Source organism: Sciurus vulgaris, assembly GCF_902686455.1.
Source record: "Sciurus vulgaris genome assembly, chromosome: 2".
NCBI lineage: Eukaryota > Metazoa > Chordata > Mammalia > Rodentia > Sciuridae > Sciurus > Sciurus vulgaris.
In genome coordinates this window covers 76,916,147-76,929,126 of record NC_136462.1, presented here as the reverse complement: position 1 = coordinate 76,929,126, position 12,980 = coordinate 76,916,147, and the positions used below count along the sequence as shown (strand labels likewise).

Here is a 12,980-nt window from a genome sequence, read left to right as displayed (position 1 = left end):
GTTGACTAGGAAAGACCACCATGCTTGTGTGTGGGTCCAAGGGAACTCACAGAGCTTCAGCTTGCCTAGTAGTTTACTGAGTGGGCTGAGCTTATAAGATTGTTTACTTCCCTGGGAGCAAACCTTGACCAGTGGGGGACTGTAGATGTGTGTGTTTATCCCCTGGTGGATTAATATGTAGTGTTGAGTCTCCATAGTTGTAATACATGGGTCTCAGAACCAGTATATAAACAAAATTAAAATAGCTATTAATCTTATCCTCTAGAGATAATCACCATAATTATTTTTATATAATTACTTCCATTTTTTTCTTATGCATATGTAAAATATATAATTAAAAATTGAGATATTACTATAAGGAGATTTGCATGTTGCTTTTCAAAAGCCTTGTTATATTGAATTTTCCCATATTATTAGAGTATTTTTGAAATTAATCTTTTAATGAGTTTGAAATATTCAGTCATGTGTATTTATGACTAAAATTCTGTTTCATGGTTGGGATTCTAGTTTTTTTAATAATTAAACATGCTGAAAAAAATTTAAAAAAATGCTGAGATGAAAATATACATGAATCTTCACGAATGTCTTTGTTACTTGTTAAAGGTAAATTCCTGGAAATAATTCACATGGTCTAAGGGAATCACCACACCTCACCTGCTGTGGGTATTGCCAGGCTCCTGTTGGCATGTCCCTGACCTGCTGTTATCTCTCCTCCAGCAAGTCCTTCCCTTACCAAGTGTTTGTGCCAAGCAGGCCTAGGCTCTGGTCTTCCTGTTGGAGCCCTCTGTGGAAAGCTCTGCCCAAGCAGAACTTGTGTTACTGTCTTTTCTTGCTCCTGCTATCTGTTTTGCAGTTAGGTGTGAGAAGCCATCTCCTCTGCATCTCAGATTGAAGCTGCCTGAATGGAAGGTCTCTTATCTCATGGACTGTGAGGAGGACACTGTGTGGCACTAACTGCCTTCTTTATATTTATATCTAAGCCAGTGCTCTTTCCTGTGCACCCCAGGGACATTTATCAATGCCTGGAGACATTTTGGTTGTAATACCTTGGTGGAGAGGAGGGGGGTTGCTACTGACTCGAGTGGGGGAAGACCAGAGATAGTCTAAAGATCCCAAATCTTGTTTGTAGTACAAAATGTTTTCAGTGATGCTGCTGCAATTACTAAAGATACATCAGAGTTGATACAGGGTTGATGATTAAGATAAGGAAAGATTCTGAATAATTTCTTGCTTACACTGAAAATACAAATCCTGCCTTTCAGGGAAACTTTCTCTATTTTGCTTCCTTATTTTCTCTCTGTCTTGGTCTCTCTGTATCTGTGTCTGTCTGTTCACACACACACACACACACACACACACACACACACACACACCTTTCCAATCCTGCAGCTGTTTGGGCTGGGAGTCAGATTGCTATATTCTGGGAGAAAAGAGAAGAAGAGAGAAGAAATGCATGCCTAAATCTGGATTCTAGGTCTTTATTGTGAGTTTTGCAACCTGTAGGAAGATTTTGGATGCTCAGGGATGTGGCAGGACTTCAGCAGGAACATGGATTGGGCCAGAGCGAATGACACAGAGAACCTGCTCATCTCCAGTTCCAGATTTCCTCAGGCTGACCCAGGCTCCTGGGTTAATTCTCTTTCAAGATCTTGTTGATCCAAGGTCGGTAATGGGAGATTCGGGTGAAGACGGCAGGCGGCTTTGCATTCTGATTTACATAGGATGCAATGCCCTGGGCTATCCCAGCACACAAAAGGGGCCCCCCAAAGTCTCCCTGTGGACATAGAGGGAGGCAGGGAGAGAGGAAGAGAAAGAGGGAGAGAGAGAGAATAGGTGGTGAGCCACTCCTGTCCATGGGCCCCAGCTTGGAGTCATAGATCAAGATTCATACCAGGGCTCCTCAGGGGGTGTCTAGGTCTAATGCCCCTCCTTCCTTTCCTGGGGTGCCCCCCACTTTCTGATTACTCGGTGTGGAGCAGATTGGGATGAATGGTCAGAGATTGTCCTGGGCCATGGTAGGAGGGACACTTTCAGTTTTCTCACTCCTATTATTCCAAATCCTGTCATTGACCGACAATCTTTTCCCCCATCTCCTTCTGGAGAATTCTGACCCTTGAACAGTGATTTGTGGGGAATCTAGTTAGAGGATCACCTTGTATATAGAGTTTGTCTTCCTGGGATTGCCCACACATAGCTGGGGGTTGTGTTTAAAGCTGCTGAAGTGTTTGCAGGCCTGGGGGTCCAAGAGTCTCAGCTTCACCTCCTGCAGACTGCCAGACAAGGATTCCTCCACATTTGTTCTTCCCCAGCCAGTTGCCCGGCACATTCTCCCAGGTGGGATGAAGTTGAATTGAGATGGGAGGGGGAGAGTCCCCACGGCCAGGGTCAGGTTGGCTTTCTCCTTTAACTGTGAAAGGAATGAGGGTCTGTCAGTGCAGAAAATGAGTTAGGAGGCAGTTGGAAGCAACCAGGGACAGAAGGTCAATTGCCTTAGGCTAGAGCTAAGCCCAAATAGGGAGTAGGGAGGTGATATCATCCAGAGGCAGGCCAGGGAAGTTTCAGGGCAGTGGGGATCTGAAGGAGAAGTGCAAGGAAGTGGAAAACGGGAAGAAAAATGTTGTCACCTTTAATAACATGATGTCATGGCGAAGCGAAGTGTCATCATATTTTGGATGACGGAATTGCTTTACGACCTCAAGACTCTGCCATGTGTCTTCTTTCTCTTTTTTGTTATGAACTCCTAGCATAACTGTTATAGACCTGTTGTGAAAAAGAAGGAAGGACAAACCAAAAAGAGTGACTTCTTGGTGTTTTTCCTGGGTTATGCCTATTCTAACAAAAGGGGCTGAAACCCCTCATTGGGGCATTGGACTCTATCTATCCGTACTTTCTGGCCCACTTGTAGTTTTTGTAGGACTGAGGTTTTTTTTTTTTTTTTTAGGACTGAGGTTTTAATCAGAGAAGAACTTTCTCTGAAACAGATGCATTTTCCAGGACAGGACCCTTGGGAACTACTGGGAAATGAGCAGGCCATAGAGAACCCAGGGGAGAGGGTTAGTACTTCTTAATTCTCCTATCTAGGGGCCAGCACCTTGGAACCAGAGATAGTAGAATTAAGTAGAAAGTGTGTATCCTGTTCTCTGCCTTCAGTTAAAAGGATGGGTTCTGGAGCCTGGCAACTAACAACTAGTGTTCTTGAAAAGGACATGGAGGAACTGGGTGGACCCTGAGAAGAATCATGTGTCTTATGTGTTGAGGTTGGGGTGAGGAGTGCTACTTTAGGGGGATGACCTGGGATTGGGGTCTCCTTTTCCTCTGTAGGGGAACTGAGTGCACAGTGACTGAGGTTCAGGGAATCTACTCAATGAGACCAATTTCTTTAAGTCATGTCTTCTCTCTGCTGAAAGTTTCCAGGCCTAGGATTCCCTCTTCAGGACCCAACAGGGTGTATCCCAGGTCAGTCTGGTATTCCCCTTTGGAGATAAACAGGACTTTTTTTGTCTCACCTTCCTGCACAGTGAGCAGCTGTCAGCACAAAATTTCGTCTTATCAGGAAGCCACCACAAGTTGTCAGGTGACCTTGAGGAGTGACAATTTCCAGGTAGGCCATATAGGGGCGGGAGTGTGGTTTGCACTCTGTGCCCCCGATGATCTCCCCTGGAACAGAGAACCCCAGGGCTTAAACATAAACACTTATGCCCTCTCCAGAGAGCGTTCAGAGGGTTAAGGTTGAGAGAGGCTTTCCTTGAATCTCATCTTAGCCCTGAGTTTTGCTTATCAGTTTTTTAGGTCTCTTATACCTGCTTTTTCTGTCCATAAATTCTCCACAAATTCTCATTCCTTCTTTCAGACACAATAGCCAACCCTGAACTAGATTCCATTTAGACATTTTTTTCATCTTAAATTTCTCCCACTCCCACCCTGCCCCAGCCCATCCTTCCTCTGTCTCTGTATAGGACATGGTCTCCAGATTCTCATCCTGGTCTTCTCACAGTGCATGAGCAGTCCATGTAACAGCTAAATCACAAGGCAGTTTGTCTCCCTGGAGCTCAGAAGATGAAGAGAACATATTTTAATGGGGATCCCCCACTTGCTCTGGGCTTTACCCCCAATCAGCATAGGAATCTTTGTTTCTGGGAACTGCTGCAAGCTGCAGAGAATGGGTGGGAATACCCCAAATGGAGATGTCACTCTGGGAGTTTGAACAGAGATCTTGGGACCCTATTCAGAGTTAATCTCCCAATAGGCAGCTATATTCAGACTAAATGTCTTTGTTCTGGGAGCTGAACCTGGACATTAGAGTGAAGGAACCCGGTACTCACCGGCTTCAGCACTGGAGCATAGGAGAAAGAGCAGCAGAGGGAGAGAAAGAAGATGCATCTTCTTAGAGAGGCTGCCCATGGAAGGTGTTGGTTTTGTCTTTGGGTCTTGGGATTTATTGCTCCCAGCAGGCAAGGGAGGGGCAGGGTTGGTAACCACAGGAACTGTGTGGTCATGTTTTCTTCCCTCACTCTAAGTTGGCCATCTTTCTGATTAGAAGTTTCCCCAGAATCACAATCTGTTTTTCTAGAGATGAAGTTAAACTTCCATTTCCTGGCTCCCCAGATGAGCCCTCAATTCTTAACCATGCAACTTAGAGTATGCAGGACCTTCTCGTTCCCAATTAGGGCAGCTTCTTAAAGGCCCATCAGAAACATGGGTTGGGGAGAGTACACTGAGCATTCAGAAGCATGCACACACTTATGGCTATGGCCCACAGTAGGGAATGCATTTGTAAAAAGACCCAGTGCACATATGCCTGTATGTACAAATGCATGAGCATAAACACACAACACACACACACACACATAGACACACATAGGAAGAGAGAGAGAGAGAAGGGGGGGGGAGAGAGAGAGAGAGAGAGAGAGAGAGAGAGAGAGAGAGAGAGAGAGAGAGAGAGAGAGAGAGAGAGAGAGAGAGGAGAGAGAGAGAGAGAGAGAGAGAAAACAATCAAGCAAAAGTTTCAGGAGACAGTATTTATCCTAATTACATGCAATGATCTTTGTTAGTTTCCAGGACATTCCATTTCATTTCATTGCACTATTTGTTAAAACTTGAACAATACATCACTTACAGGATGATTACCTGCAATTTGGAAATCATTGATCTGCATCTTTCTCTCCTGAACCAATGTTCACTGACAGAGAAAGAGGGAGATCCAAGGAGAGTAGATGAAGGAAGGAAAGAGATGACTTTCACAGAATTGATGATGGTTCAGGTGTCTGGTGTTGCTTACAATGTGTGGGCCAATCAAATGGCAGCAATATCTTTGTTGAACAATCCCATCGTATAATTGGGTCATTGCTTATGGCTAGGTAGCCTCTGGGCATAATTGTATAGCATCTGCTATTTATCATGTACAAAGAAGAATTTACTAATAATCAGCTGTTACAAGATGAGTATGTGGTCAGGTTAGGTAAGCAATTTCTCCATTGCTGAAGATATTCAAGTAGAGGTTGAAAAGAGTCTTGTTTACAGTGCACAGTTTGTGAGAAAGAAAGGTGGCTTGATGTAGAAATCATTTAAATGATGGCAGTGATTCCTTAGTCACTACAATGCAGAGGGTTCAACTCTTTTTTGAGTTCTTGAAGCATTACTTCTCTGTGCCATGGTGCACTTTGGCATTTAAGGCATACAGCTAGTTTTTCAGTTAGATGGAACAAGCTCATATCCTAGTTCTTCCACTTAGCTATCTTTCTGAACTTAAGAAAGTTCCTGAAGTTCTCAGGCTAGTTACCATATCTCTAACCTATAAAGAATGATACAGCACAGGGCTTTTGTGGAGAAATAAACATGGTGCTAAATGTAGAATGCCACATCATTGGTTTTCATGATGTTGGTTTTATTCCTTAAATTGTGTTATCCGATGTTCTGACTTATAGCCATTTGAGGAGAAAGTGATGGGTATGTACTTATTGGGATGATCCATTTGCTTGGGTAAAGAATAAATCTTGTATTTAAGTTCTCCTAAACACATTGCAGATTAACATTAGGGCTACAGGCTTAGGCATGAACTGCTTTGTATAGCACCTTGTTTCTATGCATTCAAACTGAAGATGCCAGGCTGTTCTTCCAACCTAGTTATTTGAGTAATGGTATGTCTTTCTTGAATGAGTATGCATAAAAATGTTGTTTTAACCCTCAAGTTGCCAGGTAGTGATGCAACACCTGTAAGTCTCCATCAGCTTTGATGCCTCTAGTAAGGAAATACCATGGATAAGGAACAACAGGTAGAATGGCTCATGCCCTCTTGCATCAGATTGAGACAACAGTGCAATGGAACAGGCACAGTGCATGCTTTACTGTACTGGCCACATATTCCTGAAGCGCGCTCTGTGTTTGCCCTTGCTGTAATCTCTATTCATTTCTGTAGCTGATGTTTCTAAATGATCAAATTTTTCTAAATTTAAAGTGTACATTTAACTTCTGCTAGCTAATATTCAACATCAATGAAGTAAACTGACGAGGTCCTTTTTAATTTATTTATTCTACTATGCTCTTACCTTAACTCCTTTTTTTTTTGGTACTGGGGATTGAACCTGGGGCAAACTGCTGAATCATATCCCCTGTCCTTTCTGTATTTTTTAAATTTAAATTTTATTTGTTCTAATTAGTTATACATGACAACAGAATGCATTTTGATTCATTGTATGTGAATGGAGCACAACTATTCATTTCTCTAGTTGTACATGATGTCGAATCCATACCATTCCTGAGATCATACAAGTACTTAGGTTAATGATGTCACTCTCATTCCACCATCTTTACCACTCCCCAGCCTGCTTCCATGCCCTCACTCCCCTCTGCCCAAACCAATGTTCCTCCATTCATCCCTCCTCCCCCATTATGGGTCAGCATCCACATATCAGAGAAAACATTTGACCTTTGGTTTTTTGGGATTGGCTTATTTTGCTTAGCATGACATTCTCCAACTCCATTCATTTACAATGCAAATGCCATAATTTTCTTCTTCTTTAAGGCCGAGTAATATTCCATTGTGTACGTATGCCACAATTTCTTTATCCATTCATCTATTGAATGGCATCTAGGTTGGTTCCATACCTTAGCTATTGTGAATTGAGCTTCCGTAAACAATGAGGGGGCTGCATCACTGTAGTATGCAGATTTTAAGTCTTTTATCCAGTAGGATAGCTGGGTCAAATGGTGGTTCCATTCCAAGTTTTCTAAGGAATCTCCATACTGTTTTCCAGAGTAGTTACACTAATTTGCAGCCCCACCAGCAATGTACGAGTGTACCCCTTTCCCCACATCCTCACCAACACTTACTGTTGCTTGTATTCTTGATTGTTGCTATTCTGAATGGAGTGAGATGGAATCTTAGAGTAGTTTTTATTTGCATTTCTCTAATTACTAGAGATGTTGAACAGTTTTTCATATATTTGTTGATTGTATATCTTCTTCTGTGAAGTGTCTACTTAGTTCTTAGTCCATTTATTGATTGGGTTATTTGTTGTTTTGGTGTTAAGTTTTTGAGTTCTTTATATATCCTGGAGAAAAATGCTCTATCTGAAGTGTGTGTAATAAAGATTTTCTCCCACTCTGCAGGCTCTCTCTTCACATTATTGATTGTTTTCTTTGCTGAGAAGAAGCTTTTTAGTTTGAAACCATCCCATTTATTTATTCTTTTTGAAAAATATTGTTTAGATGTTGATAGACCTTTATTTTATTCATTTATTTATATGTGGTGCTGAGAATTGAACCCAGTGCCTCACACATGCTAGGTAAGTGCTCTACCACTGAGCCACAACACCAGCCCCCATTTGTTGATTCTTGATTTTATTTCTTGCATTTTAGGAGTCTTGTTAAAGAAGTCAGGTTCCAAGCTGATATGATGAAGATTTGTGCCTGCTTTTTTTTTCAACTAGGTGCAGGGTCTCTGGTCTAATTCCTAGGTCCTTTGATCCACACTGAGTTGAGTTTTGTGCAGGGTGAGAGACAGGGATTTAATTTCATTTTGCTGCATATGGATTTCCAGTTTTCCCAGCACCATTTGTTGAATAGGCTATCTTTTCTCCAATGTATGTTTTTGGTAACTTTGTCTAGTATGAGATAACCATATGTGTGTTTGTCTCTGTGTCTTCTATTTTGTACAATTGATCTATGTGTCTGTTTTGGTGCAATACCATTCTGTTTTTATTACTATAGCTCCATAGTATAGTTTGAGGTCTGTTATTGTGATGCCTCCTGCTTTACTTTTCGTGCTGCGAATTGCTTTGGTTATTCTGGATCTCTAATTTTTCCAAAAGAATTTCATAATTGCTTTCTCTATTTCCATGAGGAAAGATATTGGGATTTTAATTGGAATTGCATTGAATCTGTATAACGCTTTTGGAGGTATGGCCATTTTGACAATATTAATTCTGCCTATTCAAGAGCTTGCAAGATCTTTCCATCTTCTAAGGTCTTCTTTAATTTCTTTCTTTAGTGTTTTATACATATAGTTTTCATCGTAGAGGTCTTTCACCTCTTTTCTTAGATTGATTCCAAGTATTTTATTTTATTTTATTTTTTTTTTTGAGACTGTTGTGAATGGGGTAGTTTTCCTAATTTCTCTTTCAGAGGATTCATCACTGATGTATAGAAATGCATGAGATATATGGGTGTTGATTTTATATCTTGCTACTTTGCTGAATTCATTTATGAGTTCTAAAAGTTTTCTGGAATATTTTGTGGAATATTTTGGATCCTCTAAATAAAGAATCATGTCATCAGCAAATAGTGATAGTTTGAATTCTTCTTTTCCTATTGTATCCCTTTAATTTATTTTGTCTGTCTAATTGGCGCTGGCTGGAGTTTCAAGGATGGTGTTGAATAGAAGTGGTGAAAGAGGGTATCCCTGTCTTGTTCCAGTTTTTAGAGGGAATGCTTTAAATTTTTCTCCATTTAGAATGATGTTGGCCTTGGGCTTAGCATAGGTAGATTTTACAATGCTCCTACTTGCCCTAGTTTTTCTAGTATTTTGAACATGAAGGGTTGCTGTATTTTGTTGAATGCCTTTTCTGCATCATCTATTGAGATGATCATATGATTCTTATCTTTAAGTCTATTGATGTGATGTATTACATTTATTGATTTCCATTTGTTGAACCAACCTTGCATCCCTGGGATAAACCCCACTTGATCATGGTGAACTATCTTTTTAATATGTTTTTGTATGTGATTTGCCAGAATTTTATTAAGAATTTTTGCATCAATGTTCATCAGGGATATTGGTCTGAAATTTTCTTTCCTTGATGTTGTCTGGTTTTGGTATCAGGGTAATACTAGCTTCATAGAATGAGTTTAGAAGGGTTCCCTCCTTTTCTATTTCATGAAATTCTTTGAGGAGAATTGATATTAGTTCTTTGAAGATCTTGTAGAACTCAACTGAGAATCCCTGGTCCTGGGTTTTTCTTGGTTGGTATGCTTTTGGTGGTATCTTCTATTTCATTGTTTGAAATTGACGGGTTTAAATTGTGTATGTCCTCCTGATTCAGTTTGGGTAGTTCATATGTCTCTAGAAATATATTGATGTCTTTGAGATTTTCTATATTGTTGGAGTACAAATTTTCAAAATAGTGTCTAATTATCTTCTGTATTTCAGTCATGTCCATCATGATATTTCCTTTTTCATCATGAATTTTAGCAATTTGAGTTTTCTCTCTCCTTCTCTTCGTTAGTGTGGTTAATCAATTTTGTTGATTTTTTTTTCAAAGAACCAACTTTTTGTTTTGTCATTTTTTCCCGATTGTTTCTTTTGCTTCAATTTCATTAATCTTAGTTCTTATTTTAATTATTTCCTGTCTTCTACTACTTTGGTGTTGATTTGTTCTTCTTTTTCTAGGGCTTTGAGATGTAATGTTAGGTCATTTATTTGTTGACTTTTCATTGTATGTGTGTGTGTGTGAGTGTGTGTGTGTGTGTGTGTGTGTGTGTGTATGTGAAGCACTCTACCAACTGAGCTATATACCCAGCCCAACTTTTCATTCTTTTAATGAATGAGTTCAATGCAATGAACTTTCCTCTTAGCACTGCCTTCATGATGTCCCAGAGATTTTGATATGTTGCATTGGTATGCTCATTTACCTCTAAGAAGTTTTTAATCTCTTCCTTGATGTCTTCTGTTATCCACGGGTCATTCAATAGCATATTATTTAGTCTTCAGGTGTTGGAATACCTTCTATTTTTTATTTTATTGTTGATTTCTAGTTTCATTCCATTATGATCTGATAGAATACAGGGTAGTATCTATTTTTTTGTATTTGTTAAGAGTTGCTTTGTGGCATAACATATGGTCTATTTTAGAGAAGAATCTATGTGCTGCTGAGAAGAAAGTGTATGTGCTTGTTGATGAATGGAATATTCTATATATGTCTGTTAAGTCTAAATTATTGATTGTATTATTGAGTTCTATAGTTTCTTTGTTTAGCTTTTATAGAAGATCTATGGTGCGAGAGGTGTGTTAAAGTCACCCAGTACTATTGTGTTGTGGTCCATTTGATCCCTGAAATCGAAAAGGGTTTGTTTGAGGTATGCAGATGCTCCATTACTTGGGGCATATATATGTATGATTGTTATGTCTTGTTGATGTATGATTCCCTTAAGCAGTATGAAATGTCCTTCTTTATCTCTTCTGACTAACTTTGGCTTGAAGTCCACTTTAGTGATATAAGGATGGAAATCCCTGCATTTTTATGCAGACCATGAGAGTGATATGTTTTTTCCTGTTCTTTCACTTTCAGTCTGTGGATATCTTTTCCTATGAGATGGGTCTCTTGAAGGCAGCATGTTTTTGGGTCTTTTTTAAAAATCCAATCTGCCAGTCTATGTCTTTTGATTAATGAATTTAGACTGTTAACATTCAGGTAATTATTGACATATGATTTGTATTCCTGGTCATTTTGGTTTATTTTTGGTTTTTTACTTGACTTGGTATTTCCTTTGATTGGCTTTTCCTTTAGTATAGTTCCTCCCTTGACTGTCTTTCATTGTTGTTTTTCATTTCCTTCTTGTGTAATATTTTGCTGAGAATGTTCTGTAGTGCGGGCTTTCTAGTTGTAAATTCTTTTAAATTTTGTTTATTGTGGAAGGTTTTTAATCTCATCATCAAATCTGAAGCTTAGTTTTGCTGGATATAATTCTTGGTTGGCATCCATTATCTTTCAGAGCTTGGTATATGTTGTTCCAGGACCTCCTAGCTTTGAGGGTCTGGGTTGAGAAATCAGCTGAGATCCAAATTGACTTTCCACCATATGTAATCTGATACTTTTCTCTTGAGGCCTTTAAGATTCTCTCTTTATTTTGCATGTTAGGCATTTTCTTTATAATGTGCCTTGGTGTGGGTCTGTTGTAATTTTGTACATTTGGTGTCCTATGAGTCTCTTATCTTGGATTTTCCATTTCATTCTTCAGGTTTGGGAAATTTTCTGATATGTCATTGAAAAGATTGTGCATTCCTTTGGTTTGTTCTCTGTGCCTTACTCTATCCTGATAAATTTTAAATTTGGTCTTTTTATGTTATTCCATAATTCTTGGAGGTTCTGTTCATGGTTCCTTACCATCTTTACTGTGTGGTCAACTTTATTTTGTCTTCATTGTCTGAGGTTCTGTCTTCCAAGTGATCTAGTCTGTTGGTGATGCTTTCTATTGAGTATTTCATTTAGTTTATTGTTTTCTTCATTTCAAGGATTTCTGTTTGTTTTTTTCCCATTATCTCTATCTCTTTATTGAAGTAATCTTTTGCTTCCTACATTTGCTCTCATAGCTCTTTACTGAAGTGATTTTTGTTGCCTACATTTTCTCCCTTATATCATCCTCTGCTTCACAGATCATTTTAATTATGTACATTCTGAATTCTCTCTCTGACATTTCTTCTACTGTGTTGTCAATGAATTCTTTGATTGTGGCATCTTGGTTTGTTTGGGGCTATTTCTTTCCTTGCTTTTTCATGTTGTTCATGTTTCTTCCCCTCTAGCAGTGCAGATCCAAGGTATTCAGGTTTCTAACCTATAGATTTATAATGTCCCTGCAGGTTTCTCATACCTTGGTTTAAGGGGGAGATCAATATTAACAGCACCTGATGCAAACAATATGCAGCTTTAAAACAGACCCTAGTAAGATATTTATGGTTTTATCTCAATCAACATAATTGATGTGTTAGATTATTCTCTACAATATAAACAGTAGGTTTACAATAGTGTCTACAGTTTATAATGGTGTAAAAAAAGAGAATGGGGAATGTAGGGTGTGATATTTATGTGGTAGGAGAGAATATAGAGGTATTAGATCATAGGAAGAGTGAAAGAGGAATCAGTAGAAGTTGACTGTTAGCAAGAGAGAAGAGAGAAAGTGACTCCGGGTGTAACCAAGGCTGTAGGGACCTTGGAAGTGATCTTCCAGGTCCTGGCTGTTGTCCCTAAGTGGAAGTGCCCATCTCCCTAGTTGGTGGTGGTGGCTGCAGCTAACCTGTAGGTACCTTGATATTGGGCTTCTAGTTTCCAGCTGGTGTCCCATGATGGAAGCTGCCCCAACTAAAGATGGTGGTGGTGGCAGCACAGGTAACCTAAGATGGCCACAGAAATGACCTAGGATGGAGCTGACTGCTTTCAGAGATAGGGTTGCAAGGGCAGGCCATGTGGTGGCTTTGGGTGGCCTATTCAGATATGGAGTGCTGTGGTGGGCTTGGAGTGCAGGGCCATTGCCTCTAGGCCTTGTCTGTTGTCCTAGGGTGGATGTTACCACATGGCAGAGAGACTTTGACATTGGCTACAGTGACCCAAGATGGAGGCTGGCCTGGGGAGCCACAGGGACCTCAGCAGCAGTGCTCTCCTCTCCTCTCCTTTGTGCTGGACAGGCAGAGGGGAGCGGGCAGCAGGGGGAGGCTCTCTCCTCTCCTCTACGTGGGGCAGGCAGGTGCTCTCCTCTCCTCTATGTGGGGT

The 12,980-nt window shown here is 40.1% G+C and overlaps 1 protein-coding gene and 1 long non-coding RNA gene across 2 annotated transcripts in view; one reads left to right on the top strand and one right to left on the bottom strand.

Annotated features, from left to right (window-relative positions):
• Positions 1–12,980, top strand: part of LOC306654064 — a 449,736-nt gene that overhangs the window by 32,102 nt on the left and 404,654 nt on the right. The gene's annotated exons all lie outside the window — the stretch shown is intronic.
• CMA1 (chymase 1) overlaps positions 1,465–12,980 on the bottom strand; it is a 35,175-nt gene continuing 23,659 nt past the window's right edge. Inside the window, exons 6-10 of the mRNA XM_079126655.1 lie at positions 4,323–4,441; positions 3,507–3,657; positions 2,625–2,760; positions 2,153–2,407; positions 1,465–1,774 (exon numbers count right to left, since the gene is read on the bottom strand). Of these exons, the coding sequence (XP_078982781.1) occupies positions 1,631–1,774; positions 2,153–2,407; positions 2,625–2,760; positions 3,507–3,657; positions 4,323–4,441 (805 nt within the window). The 3' untranslated portion in view covers positions 1,465–1,630. The remainder of the gene's footprint in view (positions 1,775–2,152; positions 2,408–2,624; positions 2,761–3,506; positions 3,658–4,322; positions 4,442–12,980) is intronic.